Source organism: Bolinopsis microptera, chromosome 1 (assembly GCF_026151205.1).
Source record: "Bolinopsis microptera isolate Bmic1 chromosome 1, MBARI_Bmic_1.0, whole genome shotgun sequence".
In the NCBI taxonomy this organism is placed as follows: domain Eukaryota; kingdom Metazoa; phylum Ctenophora; class Tentaculata; order Lobata; family Bolinopsidae; genus Bolinopsis; species Bolinopsis microptera.
In genome coordinates this window covers 9,283,757-9,296,679 of record NC_087072.1, presented here as the reverse complement: position 1 = coordinate 9,296,679, position 12,923 = coordinate 9,283,757, and the positions used below count along the sequence as shown (strand labels likewise).

General features: G+C 36.1%; 2 protein-coding genes across 3 annotated transcripts; both read right to left on the bottom strand.

Annotated features, from left to right (window-relative positions):
• Positions 1–152: 152 nt before the first annotated feature.
• On the bottom strand, positions 153–5,857 carry LOC134812092 (serine/threonine-protein phosphatase 6 regulatory subunit 3-like). Of its 2 annotated transcripts, XM_063819280.1 has the most exons (9): positions 4,984–5,857; positions 4,733–4,843; positions 4,377–4,562; positions 3,490–3,810; positions 3,242–3,376; positions 2,885–3,058; positions 2,566–2,670; positions 2,329–2,371; positions 153–1,604 (listed from the first exon to the last, which is right to left on the bottom strand). In XM_063819280.1, exons 1-8 carry the CDS (start codon positions 5,806–5,808, stop codon positions 2,354–2,356), a joined length of 1,875 nt encoding a protein of 624 aa, XP_063675350.1. In that variant the 5' UTR covers positions 5,809–5,857; the 3' UTR covers positions 153–1,604; positions 2,329–2,353. The 2 variants fall into 2 exon arrangements, with proteins under 2 accessions (XP_063675350.1, XP_063675340.1); XM_063819270.1 differs by lacking the exon at positions 2,329–2,371.
• Positions 5,858–6,008: 151 nt separating this feature from the next.
• On the bottom strand, positions 6,009–7,640 carry LOC134820280 (suppressor of SWI4 1 homolog). Its single transcript, XM_063830520.1, has 2 exons — positions 7,350–7,640; positions 6,009–7,152 (listed from the first exon to the last, which is right to left on the bottom strand). The coding sequence occupies exons 1-2, from the start codon at positions 7,623–7,625 to the stop codon at positions 6,148–6,150; spliced, it is 1,281 nt and encodes a 426-aa protein (XP_063686590.1). The 5' UTR covers positions 7,626–7,640; the 3' UTR covers positions 6,009–6,147.
• Between the last annotated feature and the right edge of the window lie 5,283 nt (positions 7,641–12,923).

The following is a 12,923-nucleotide window of genomic DNA, read 5'->3' as shown; positions in this document are numbered from 1 at the left end:
CTGCCAGGTTAAATTCAACCTCGTGATCAATTACTAGAAATTACTAAAGATTCGTACTGGAATGACGTGCATTAGTGTTACTCAAACCCAGGTTAATTTGATGTTCAACTATTTCGTTAACGACGTTAACATAGTCCGAAGAAGACGAGAAATTAATGGAAAACTGAGCAAATTTAAATTGTAATAATTTGACAAATGATACAAAACTCGCACAGAGACAATCTCGTAAATTATCAATGTTGAATGTATAAAACATGTCCCTTGTGGGGGCTTTCCCCGTTTTGAATGAGTAAATTTTAATATTAAACTTAAAGCCCTTGTAAAAGATTTTCAAAAAATGAATTTGTGTCGTACAGACAAATAAGCCGTTAAATTGTAGTTTTAAAGGACTTTAGACATGTCTAAATAACATAAAATTATTATCATATGAGGGTATACTGGTGACAATAATTAGTAATAGAATTATCAAAACAAGACTTACACATGTGAAGACACTTAAACATCTCTCTGATTCGTCTGCTGGTAATTATGCAATTATGCTATTAATAATTATGTAATTATTTAACCTTTATATACGTATGAAGTTAGCACATGGTTTCGAGTGATCGTCTTTCGATTTTACATAAAATAAGTGTCCCAATTTCTGTAAAAACCTGATTATTCATTCTTTGTTGAAAGTATATAATATGTTTTCTAAAAAGAAAACGAGCGCAAGACTTGATTGTGAACAAAATTTAACTGGAGGACTACCATTTTAAAAATATATTTACAGATCTGACTTAAGAAAGTTATATCAAGAACTACCATAGCATAGCCTAAGGTAAGTGTAAGTGATAATTTTCAATACCTGCAAATATCCATTGGTACTTATAACGGGTCACAAAATATTTCAATGATTGGCACTAAAATGGCCGTGACCTGATTACTTAGATCATTATATAATTAAAGTACGAGTCTAATTCTATATAAGAATAATTAAAATTACAACTACGAGTCGACAAAATCAATTCGTTATCATCTAATCAAATCGTTATTATCTAATGTAAGCGAACAAATATTTATACCGCTGAAAGTATAGTCTCAAGCAACCGGCCGAAATAACACATCAATCAATCATCTTAACTTGATTAATTAATTAATCAATTTATAACTAATTAATTAATCAACCAAATAATTAATCGTCTTAAATTGATCGGACAAACTAAAAACTACAATGTAACACCCACACGATATCTCACAGCGTTATATCAAGGTACCACAGCAGATAATATCTCCGCTGCGCACCACGTGTGCGCGTCACTCCCTCACGACGCAATCTCCTGGCTGGCAGGGGGCCACTGCTCTGTCACCATCTTCTCAGCGGCATTCTCCCCCGCCACATTCTCATCACATACCATTCCGTTAGATTTTATCTCCTCAACCATGTAACACTCCCCCTCTGCCGCGTACTTGCTGGCGCTGTGTTTCTCGTCCGGGGTAGGTGGGTTGGAGTGGAGGACTTGTCCATCGGGCGGCGTACTGTCCCACTTCTCCGGCACCTGCCCACTAGACTCAAAGTTGTTGAAGTTCGCCCAGCTTACGTCAGTGTCCATTTTAGAGAACTCCTGGGGATGTAGTCGTTTAGTGTATGTTCTAGCTCAACACTACTTTATGCATTATTGATAATGTCTGAACATGACACAGAATCAAGTTAAAAGACCCAAACCAGAAGCGCAAAATGTTTTCTTCATAATCTTAATAAAACTGTGTTGACTACAAGAAGAGCTACAATATTCAGTAAATGCTCACTTCAGTGAAGGCAACATTTATTTTTCTACCGAAATCTATATATATACGTACATGAACTATGAAATATATGTGAAGAACGATAGATATTTATTTTTCTTGGCAAGCGATGTTGAGGATTGTTAAGAATGATACCCATGATAACAAAGTCGATTACATTCCACACCAAAATTAAAAGAGGCTACATACCCTTAGAAGAAGATTTAATCGTGTGTAATGATGATGGACACAAACAAGTCAAGTCGAGTAAAGCAGCAGCGCAAGCAACACAAAAAATCAGTTAGTTCGGCCTATTATACTACTTTATGTGCTTGTTATTATCCAAAACTTTGGCTCTTTTAAAACTAGTCTGTTGCAGTGTTGCTATATATTATTGTTATGCTGGCTAGGTTCAGACAAAGAAAAGACCGATTGCTTGGTATCTTGAAGATAGAAGTATTTTAAAGAGCAATATTTTTTAAGTGTGATGCGACTGCAATCCACTGGTCCATGACATTCCGGTAAGATAAAATAGCAAATCACAAGAATGCCATGCAAACGCACCCTGGAGGCAGGTGTTTCATCTCTGCTAGAATCGCATGGTCACCTGAAACCGACCTTTTCAGAGATAAAACATTCTCTCTCGGATCTTATAAAGCTAAAATTTAGCGAGAAAAACATGTGAGCCTCAATATCAAGAACATAGACATACACGTAAGATGTAAACTAAATCATTTCAACATTAGAAAGAAAATCATTCTCCAGCAGCTGCGAAAATTCTAGATCGAGAACATAACGTACCTGTTTAACAGGTATGGTGGCACCCTGAGGGGTGGTTGATGCCCAGGGATCGTGCACGTCCTTTATATCCTCGTCTTCTGAGCTGGAGGAGCTACCTTCTTGTGTCTGGTGGAATGTGGTGGTATTATATCTTGTAGTATGGTGCCAAAAGAGGAGAAGGGGGGCCATCTAGTGCTCATGACTACAATATTATAAATAAAGCGGTCAATGTAAGATATAACATGGGCATTGAACAGGTGATTAGTACTCATAGTAGGTATATACATTGAAATGTTTTAGAACACATTTTTGTTAACATGTTTACAAACTTCCCACGCACCTGCATACTTGTAGCCCCATCTGTATCTGATATCCCAATGTTTTTATCCCAGAACTCTATATTCCTCTCTTTCCATTCTGGCACCACTACTGGTTTGAAGTCCATTACTTGTGAGAAATCGTTTCCTGTGGGTTCAAACGAGAAGTCTGCATCGTCATCGTCATCTGTCTTCCACTGAAAGTTACAAGGTCCTTGAGATTGTGAGAACATTCGGTCAATATCATATAACTAATCATTCATACTTACAAAGCATCTAAAAATCAGATGGCTTAGTGTAACCACAGACTTGATTTCCGACTCCTCAGTCAGTAACTTAATAAATCAATAACTCAAAACCTAAATAACTGAATGACTCACCGTGAATAGAGGATTATTTACAAGATTCTTCAGACCAATCCCAATCTTATCATCAGAATCATCGTCACTATCAATGTTGTGCAGGTACCTCCGTGGATCTGGTCCAAGATCTGATTCGTTCTTTTTCCTCTGCTCCTAAATTATTATTTGTTACACTCTCGAATTTCTTAAGTACAGACTCAGTGAAGAAATTCTAGAAATATTTTGCAGATTGCGGATAATCTCACGATCAGTTGAAAAGAAGTTACCTTGAGGGTTTCATCGAAGAAAGTTTGCCAAAACTGAGGATCTTCATGACAGTCCAACCACTCCTGGAAATACTTCTTGTTCTCCTTGCCTGTAATGATCTCCTGAACATCATAAGCTATTCTGTACACGTGACCGAGATACCCAGCTCTCCTCACTCGCTTTTTACACGGGTTGCTGTGGTCTTCCCGTATTGTTTGTTCCGACCAAGCATCTTCTATCTTAGAGAGGATCTTCATGTCACTGATCATAAAGTTTAGGAGAATAGCGTCGTCATTATTCGCTATCTTAGTGTTCAGAATGTGGTGTATCATCGACACTACCTGTGGGGAGGGCATCAGGTTAATTAATTCCTGTATACTTTGAACTCGCGTGTATTCTAAAATATGAATGGAATGTGTCAATTGTTGCAATTTTTGTAACAAAGCCAAACGATGGGAAAATTTTAATAAATACTGAAAATGATCTAATAGTTGATAATTTGTTCGAACCAGGGCCCTTTTTCAACACAAGGTTCTTGACCGCACAAGTAAATTGTCTACGACTCAGTTGTCTGCTCGATACGTCTGACCTTTGACAGTGTTTACTGTTTTAAATGAAGTTAAGCAGCCTACAATAAAGAGAGTCTATATACCGACGTACATTGTACATTGTACAGTCATAGCATTTAGCATAGCCATTCCCTTCATTTACCGGGAAAACTTTACATTTGCCATCCCCAGATTAACAGTAAATTCCTATATAATAGGGGCTGGGGACTGGGCACTTGCACACATTCTAAAAAATAAGTGCTGCTGCAAAATGTATATCACAAGAACTAACAAGAAAATGTATGTCAGTAGTAGCTAATATAAGGAGATTAAAAGTAGAGAAGAAGTGTACTAGGTACCTGAGTGTGGAGGAAGTTGTTGAAAGGGTGCTGTAGGAACAACTTCCACAGGTGTTCCAGTGTCCTCAGTCTGACTAGCTCGCTGTTTATATCTACAGAATAGCACTGCACCAGCAGGACTATCAACTTTACGATTTGGAGCCGATCCGATCTAAAAGCCGTTCCTTTAGGCTGGACCAGTAACCCCTGTATAATGTTGAAGTTATTTAAAACTAGGTAACTAACTAGATTACTAACTAAGTTACTTACAAAATTCATAACACAATCCACATTTGATTGAATATAATGGGGAGGCTAAGCACGAACATCACGTTTAAAATGGAGAACAGGCAGGGAATCAAGGAAATAATATATACCTGTAAAGCTTCTAGATTTGCAGATATAGATTTATTAAAAGACTCTAAAGAGACAATAGAAGGTTTATCTATTTCAACAGTCATGTTAGGCACCATTGATGTTGGGGTTGGCTGAAATAAAGGATAATTATATACTTTAAATGGTAAGTTACATAATAAATCAGAATAACAGTGAGGTCGAATAAAATACACAATTTTGATGTCCATGGATTGAAAAACATGCCATCCAAAAAAGTGTCGATGTAAATCACCTTAGTTAGATAGGTCTGTAAAACACCAACTCCATGATTAATAAGAAACTTGTTTTTGCTGGAAGTGATGGTAGTGATAATATTTTGTATCGTAGTTTCCTCCTCGAGCTCGATAAGGAGAGCATCTTTGGCTCCTTTGAAACTCTCCTGAGGATCCCTGCACACCTTGATGACGTCACTCAACAAATGACAAGTATTACACAGGGTGTCACTGGACGCCTCCTCTGATAAGGACGATACCAACTTTTCAACTAATCTCATGTCCCTCAACCAATGGCACACTTTAAACCGAGTGATGGAATTTTCAAAACATATGACAATTCTATAGATCAAGTCCATGATTGCGGATGTATCGATGTGGAAAATTAAGTCATCTATCAGAGATGGGTGGTCTTTCAAGAATTCCAGGATTAAATTTGGCCTTCGATTCAATAGGATTTGAACAACTCTGCTGAAAAATGAAGCAAGAAGAGGATTTATTTCTTCATGAGTTCTCACAAAGCTCCAGAGTTGTGATATTAAAGTAGAATCGTTAGCGAGAGTATCAGTGATAAGGGTTGTGTCGCTTGATAACAGTTCACAGCTGATATAAGATTTATAAAATTTAGTTTTCTCATCACTTTCATCCTGTGGTTCTGAAATTATGTAATCGATGAGCTGGTGCATGTTTTCCATCCTGCACAAGAACTCTAATAATTTTTCATTCTTTGTTTTGCATTCCTGGATGATGTCACTCTCTTCCAGTACCCTGTCAAGAGTAGTGTCTTCCTTCGTCACAAGCTCATTGAGCAACGAGTCCTCAAGATTCAGTTGTTGCCAAAACATGGCACTGGCAGCTGGTTTCCGGTAGACCTTATGATTGCAAAACTAAATTGGTTAGGGGTCAGTGATGTAGTTGAAGTTTAAATTTAAAGTTAAACGATTTCATGTAGAAATGATTGATCATGTTCCAGAACAAATAATAATTACACTGAATTTTTTATCATAATTAGTTCACGAGTTTAGCACACGAATAAAAAGCAATATCAAAAACTGTTCAGAAAGCAGAGATTTATAAATTAAAAGAAAGTTAGTAAGATCATAATAAAACTGGTCAGTAGGAATCTTAACATTAAAAACTGGTACTAGAGTAAATAAATTAATAATCCCGGTATCCCAACTAAATCAAGCACTCTTCTTCTTCCTGCGAAAAGCGATTCCTTTGACATTAGTTGACTTGCTATGCTCCATTTTAGTTTTTGATGTGCTAGGTTCAGGTTCTGCAAATTTCACTTTCTTCTTGGGGTTATCTTTACTGAAGTTTTCAGATCGTTTTGTCCTTTTAGTCCTGAGTAAAAGTTCAGCATCTGGCATTTCACCAATCTCATCTTTGTAGTACTGCACGTCATCATCATCAGAGTATTCATCTTTTTCTGGACGTACAGCACGCTCACGCTTCCGCTTTTTAGAAGTTTCTTGTTCCCTCTCTTTTTTCTTCCTCTCAACATTCTTTGCCTGCTCTTTCTTACGTTTTTCTTTTAGAACCTTCTGTTTCTCTATTTTTACACGAAGTTTCTTCTTTTCTTCAGCGGTTTTCTTAACGTGAGAATGGTACAAAACCTCACCTTCTCCCACACCCTCTTGGATCTTAACTAGCTTTAAAGTTAGTCTTGGACCTAGTTCAGTGAGCCGCACTGCACTTCTATTGGACTTCATATTACCTTTACCAGAAAGATTTTGAGGAAGTTCAACCTGATTTTCTGGCCCGTCTTCTCCATCACTTTCGCTAAAATAACCATTTGTGAGAAACTCTGAAATGTCTGAATATCTGCTTAGGTCAGGAACTTTCTTCAGTAACTTTTTGACAGCTTTGTTGACACCAACAGGAGTAGCAGCAATATTGTAATGGCGCAATTCAATAGTGTCAGTGTCAGCGGTATAATTGAGAAGCAAGCATCTTTTGATAGAGTTCAACTTTACAGTTTTGACATTGACAGCTGGAAGCATGTTTTGAAAGGTAGTAGTTATTAACTTGTGGTGAGGAAGGGACTCATCAAACCCATTCATGATTAACAAAGGAGCAGATTCATGACTTTGCTGGTGAGTTTTCACACGCTTTAGTGAAGAAACTAAATCTTTCAACAGCAGGAAAGAAGATATTCTAAATGAAAGAGTTGGACCTCTTGGTACCTGAAAAGTAAGTTTCATTAAATCAAAATACTTTCAATGATAAAACCACAATAACAAGCTTTCAGAATAAACAGACACATAAACAGATAAGAAACTTCTTAACTCTTGTTACCTTTCCTAAAAAACCATCGTATGATTATGCTACAAAATTAGTAACCTGTAAATAGGATTACAAAAGATTCTTTCTTTTCACAAACCTTGCAAACACGTAGATTCATGTAGCCAAGCATTGACTTGGACATTAGAAGAAGATGTGAAACACCAAACTGTGAGGAAACATGAATGTAATCTTTAATTTTGTTGTATTTTCGTGCTTTCAAGTTTCTGGCTGTAAGAGGCTCCAGACATTTTCTGACATCAAGCATTAAACTTAGACCAGATTTACCAATCTTGCCTTTATTTACAACAAATGTGTGTGGTCCTTCTTCATCTTCTACAACATGAGTACGCTTCTTCTTTCTCCTTTGTTTCATATCTTCCTGTTAAGATGGAATGTTTAGGAGACATTTTCTTGACTAAGATTGTAATTAAACTGTCATACAGTTCAAATTAATATAATTAGAACGCACAGAATAAGTTCCCCTCTTCTTTCATCCAGCTATAGTTGATGATTGAAATGCAAAATATGCTACAATGTTAGGTCATAGGAAGGATAATTTAGGCTAAATTTGCAGCAATTTATGGTTTTGATTTACACTAAAGAAATATATACACTAGATATCATTATTATTTATCAAAGGATTTGAAAAAGGTACATTTTATATCTCCACAAAAAGCACACTCATGCATGCATTACAATAAATTCTTTAAAACTTCATGAATCAGGATCAAATCTTTTGTAATAATTTATATGTCAGTATATGCACTACAAATCGTAGTGAACAACAAACTCAGAAACGTTGGCTTATTTCTGTATAGAAAGCATGATGGTGACAAAAGCATAATAATATGAATAGCTTTTGTCAAGGTGCCCAAAATAATCTCAAACGAATTCCGTTAAATGCTGGTCAATGCAAGTCGACACTTTTCAAGTAAATTGCCAAATCTAGCTTATACATTTTTGAAGATTTAGGTTATATCGGGACATGATAATTCAGCGTGTACATGAAGCGAGATGTAACAAAATATGTTTGTTTTAATGACAAAAGCTGTGAAATGTTCACACTTCACAGCACTGATAATCCTAATCTAGGAGTTTGGATGGCTGTATTTGGAATTGGTGATGATATTTATATCTATATTCTTCATTTTATTTCATTAGGGGTCGTTCACATATTTTGTAATTTAATCACTAAGGGGGCTTTCCAAATGATGAACCTAGTGTAAAAGTTAAGAAACAAATACTATTTTTAAAATTTATTACGGAGGGGGAGGGGTAAAAATTGCAAAAAAATGATCATGTAATTATTGTGAACGACCCCTTAAAAACGTCAATTGTGAGCATTTATGATTAGATTAGATTAGGAATAATGACATGGGATACTGAAGGGAAAGGAAGCAGTTCTAACGAGCGCTTCTCAAACACAAGGATATATCTTGTGAACTTGGCTAGTATATATATGAAACATTTGACACAGAGTTGTAGAGTGAGCTATGTGCCTCGCCGGGCTAAAGTAGTGGATGTCCTTGCTGTACGGCAAGTTAAACAAGGAACTGAAACTACTAGGTTCCGTACAGACTCAACTTTGCACCCATGTCAATATGTTCATTATATGCAAGCCTCTTGATTTATAATCACCGGGTCTAGTAATTGTTTAAGAGAGCTCTCTGGCAGTTACGAAACTCGAGAGACTGTGGGATACTGAAGGGAAAGGAAGCAGTCCTAACGAGCGCTTCTCAAACACAAGGATATATCTGAGAATCTCTCAGCAATGTGTGGCTGTCTGCGCGGCGGGCTGTGTACTGTGTATATAGCTGAATTTAAATTTAGATTTATTTGTAAATGTATAATAATATTAAATATGTATTGATTGTTTTGTGGTAAATAAAAATTTTGTTTTACTAAAAAATTTTGTTTTACTGAACTTGGCTAGTATATATGAAACATTTGACACAGAGTTGTAGAGTGAGCTATGTGCCTCGCCGGGCTAAAGTAGTGGATGTCCTTGCTGTACGGCAAGTTAAACAAGGAACTGAAACTACTAGGTTCCGTACAGACTCAACTCTGCACCCATGTCAATATGTTCATTATATGCAAGCCTCTTGATTTATAAACATCATCACTAGTTTTAAACATTCTTTCTGATTTCCTCATTATCAGAACTGTGAACATTTCACAGCCTTCGTCATTAAAAAACAAACAAATTCTATAACTAACATAATTGTCATATTTATTCCCTTTTTCTTGGCAACACACGGATTTTTATATGAATATTGGACTTAAACTTGTTGCTTCTTCTTTTCGATATAATTTACACCCTCTATTTTTGCTAAAACTATATTTGACACTTCCCAAAAGTTGCCTGTGTCTACTGAATTATTAGTCTTTTTAAATTCTTCTAGATTAATTTTAAAATCAATAACAGACACTGAATTTCTAACAAAAGATGGTAATTTATTCCAAAAGCTGATAACACGCTCTGATAAAAAATGATTAGACAAGGTTTTAATATTTCTATCAATATTGTTAGATTTAGTGCTAACAATTTTATCTCCCGATCTACTTAAATTGAAAATATCTTTTCCATACTCAACCAATCCATTTACAATTTTGTAGGCTTCAATCAAATCTCCTCTAACCCGTCTCTCTGCGAGTGTTGTAATCTGTAAGGCATCCAACCTTTCACTGTAAGGAAGTGTTCCAATATCATCAATAAGGCGTGTGAACCTTCTCTGGACATTTTCCAGTTCAATGATAGTAGCCCAATTCCCATGGCAGGCAGGTGGAGACCACAACTGAGCACAATACTCCAAGTGGGGTCTTATTATAGTTTTATAAACATTTCTCATAACGTTAATTTGTCTTATAATGAGATTCCTTGTAACCCATGCAATCATACTGTTTGCTTTACTAAAACAACTTTTAATATGTTTCGACCATTTCAAATCTGAAGAAGTTAAAACTCCAAGATCTTTCTCTGCTTCAATACATTCAAGTGTAACACCACTAAATACATATTCTTGAAGGGGATTTTCATTAAATGGAACATGCATTATTTTGCATTTGCTAGGATTAAACTTAAACATGATGATCTTTATTTTAATTACTTTATTAACATGTATAATTCGACCATGATCATGCAACTACTGCATAGCTTCGCAATTTTGAACCTAAAATCACGAAACTACTTTTATAAAAATTACCGACATGGAAAAGTGAGGATAGATTAAGAAGGAAACAATAGTGGATATGGTCACGTCTATTATAATGTAGAGTTAGAAATTTGGATAAAATGTGAGTAAATTAACCATACTGTACAAATTTGTATTGATAGGACAGATTGTTATCAGTTTAAATATTGCAGTTTTTTTAACGAAAAAGACATTTGTGATGCATCTTTCATAAAAGAAATGGAAAGATTTTCAAACAATATAATATATGCATTCAATTAAATCGAGTGATGCACTTGGCAGAGCACAATACACAGGTAAAAGAAATTGTCCACTGCTGCCAATATTATATATGAAATATCAACAATCATATATATACACATCTACTCCATTGCATCATAGGGGCCGGGCAGGGATGAGGTTGTAAGACTGCAATGAAGTAACGTTGCCTGTTGTGTGTTGGCGCCCCCGCCGAAGATTCGCCCCCCTGTTGGCGCCCCCTCCCCTTTTGACATCTCTCCCTAAAATTGAACAAATTAGGTGATTTTAGAGGATATGCCCCGCCGGTAAAATCTCTAAAAAAGTATGTTTCTAGAGCAAAACGTGCAGTTTTGCTAGTACCTCAGTTAAATTTTTCAAAATTGTCCCACATTCAAACGACGATTTTGCACCCCCTCTATATCATTTGTGTTTATGAGCACTAACACCTAAGCCTGGCCCCAGGTAAAAAAGAATAATACAGGGTGGGCCAAAAGTCAGTACCCATTCATTGAGTCTTATACCTCCGCCGTCTTTTATATTTGAGAGTTGTTGCTTTGCAGATGGCATACTGTTGTATCACGTTGTGACCCCCACGGTCGTTTCACACTGTAGAGTTTCACACTGTAGAGTTTCTACGATACAGGGGAGCCGCTCAATCGTGTGCAGCGGGTCATACAACGTATGACAAGCATACTGTACCGACTTGCTCGAGGATTCCGTCGCCAAAATTTTAAAATTCGAATATTTCGACCACGCCCATACACAGTGGGCTACCATGCTAGCATAGGCCTAAAATCGACTTTCTTAAATTTCTTTGAAAATAAGCTTTCCTTATTGTAAAACTCTAGCCCGATTTCATGCAAAAAACCGTAATTAAAAACTTTGCAAGATGCCAAAATGGCGTCGCGTGAAAAAATAGCATTTTTCACTGTCAAGAAATTTTGCCTTTTTTAGCCAAAAATTGCCTAATATTTATTATTTTGGGCTAAAATGCCTGATCAAGGCAGTTTTTAATAATTGAAATACAGTATAGTACTTAAGAATACTCAGCCATCTAAAAAAAACTGTGTGACTTTAACATTTTCACCTGATTTTTGACCGCGCCTTTTTTATGGCGTGTATTTTAGGCAATTTTTGGGGTATTTAACGACAGAAATCGTTGTTGGTTTGCAATAGTTCGGTATAATGCATGGTATCATCAGAAAGCTTAGACAATTCCCTATCAGATGCAATAAGAATCACTTTGGGAACTTTTGGGGGAACTCTGTTTACAAAATTAAGAAACTCAAAAATTGGGTAAAATTTGCTGCATTTTTAGATAATTTATGAGCTCAATTTTGCTATTAAATTGACATATTTTAGTTATTCTCCATGTTTGTGGCATTTTTTGCATCCTAGACCAGATGCATATGGATGAAAAATCAAAATATCACAATTATTATAGTTAAAATTGATAAAAATCCAAAAAATCGTGATTTTAAACGAAATTTTTGAAAATAACAGGAACAATTTTGGTGTTTCAGAAAATTTTGGTCATATAAATGGGCACAACTTTTGTTCTGATCAATATTTTTTCATAATTCAAAAAGATTTGAGTTCCTAAGATAGCTTCCTTCGTTTACAGTTCATAAAAGAGCTTTAAAATTGATTAAACCTCTAAAAAAACAACTTTTCCTGGGATCAGCCTCCTATTTTTGGACTACAAGATTGCTTAAAATCGGCCCAAAAATTTTTTCTGAGACATTTTCGGCCCTGTAAATGATTGGAATCGTATTTTTGTACCCAAATTACCCTAGAAACAAAGTTAGGGGCATGTGTGATGGTCTAAAATACCCTATGCTAGCATGACCCCCACTCACAGCCCACTGTGCCATATAATATTAAAACACCTATATTGTAAAAAAAAAAAAAGGGGGGACCCCCAACCCATGTAGCTGAGACACCTCACAGCAAGTTGACCAAAGTGGCTCTTGCTTGTGATCGGTGCATCAACTACCCGCCGAAGCGGTGGGTTGGGAGTCCCCCCTGGGATCATTTCGTCCGTAAAATTGTATACAATATAAAATAGTACAGTAAAATATCTACAAAATTTACATAAATAAATCTAGGAGACCTCAAAGCTCGTCTTCTGGGGAATGAGGTTGAAGGATACGTCTTGCAGTTCAAGATGCTGGGCTGTTGACCTTCCTCTGATTCCCCTCAGTGCAATGAGTGTACTTCTTAACAGATCAAATCTGAAT

Bases quoted from the DNA above. Each gene is read 5' to 3' on its own strand.
- LOC134812092 (XM_063819270.1), bottom strand. From the start codon at position 5,808: ATGTTTTGGCAACAACTGAATCTTGAGGACTCGTTGCTCAATGAGCTT. The intron at 3,059-3,241 runs GTGAGTCATTCA...TGTAACTTTCAG, and splicing joins TAAATAATCCTCTATTCACG to TGGAAGACAGATGACGATGA. The intron at 2,671-2,884 runs GTGCGTGGGAAG...ACATTCCACCAG, and splicing joins ATGGGGCTACAAGTATGCAG to ACACAAGAAGGTAGCTCCTC.
- LOC134820280 (XM_063830520.1), bottom strand. From the start codon at position 7,625: ATGAAACAAAGGAGAAAGAAGAAGCGTACTCATGTTGTAGAAGATGAA. The intron at 7,153-7,349 runs GTTTGTGAAAAG...CTTACTTTTCAG, and splicing joins TGAATCTACGTGTTTGCAAG to GTACCAAGAGGTCCAACTCT.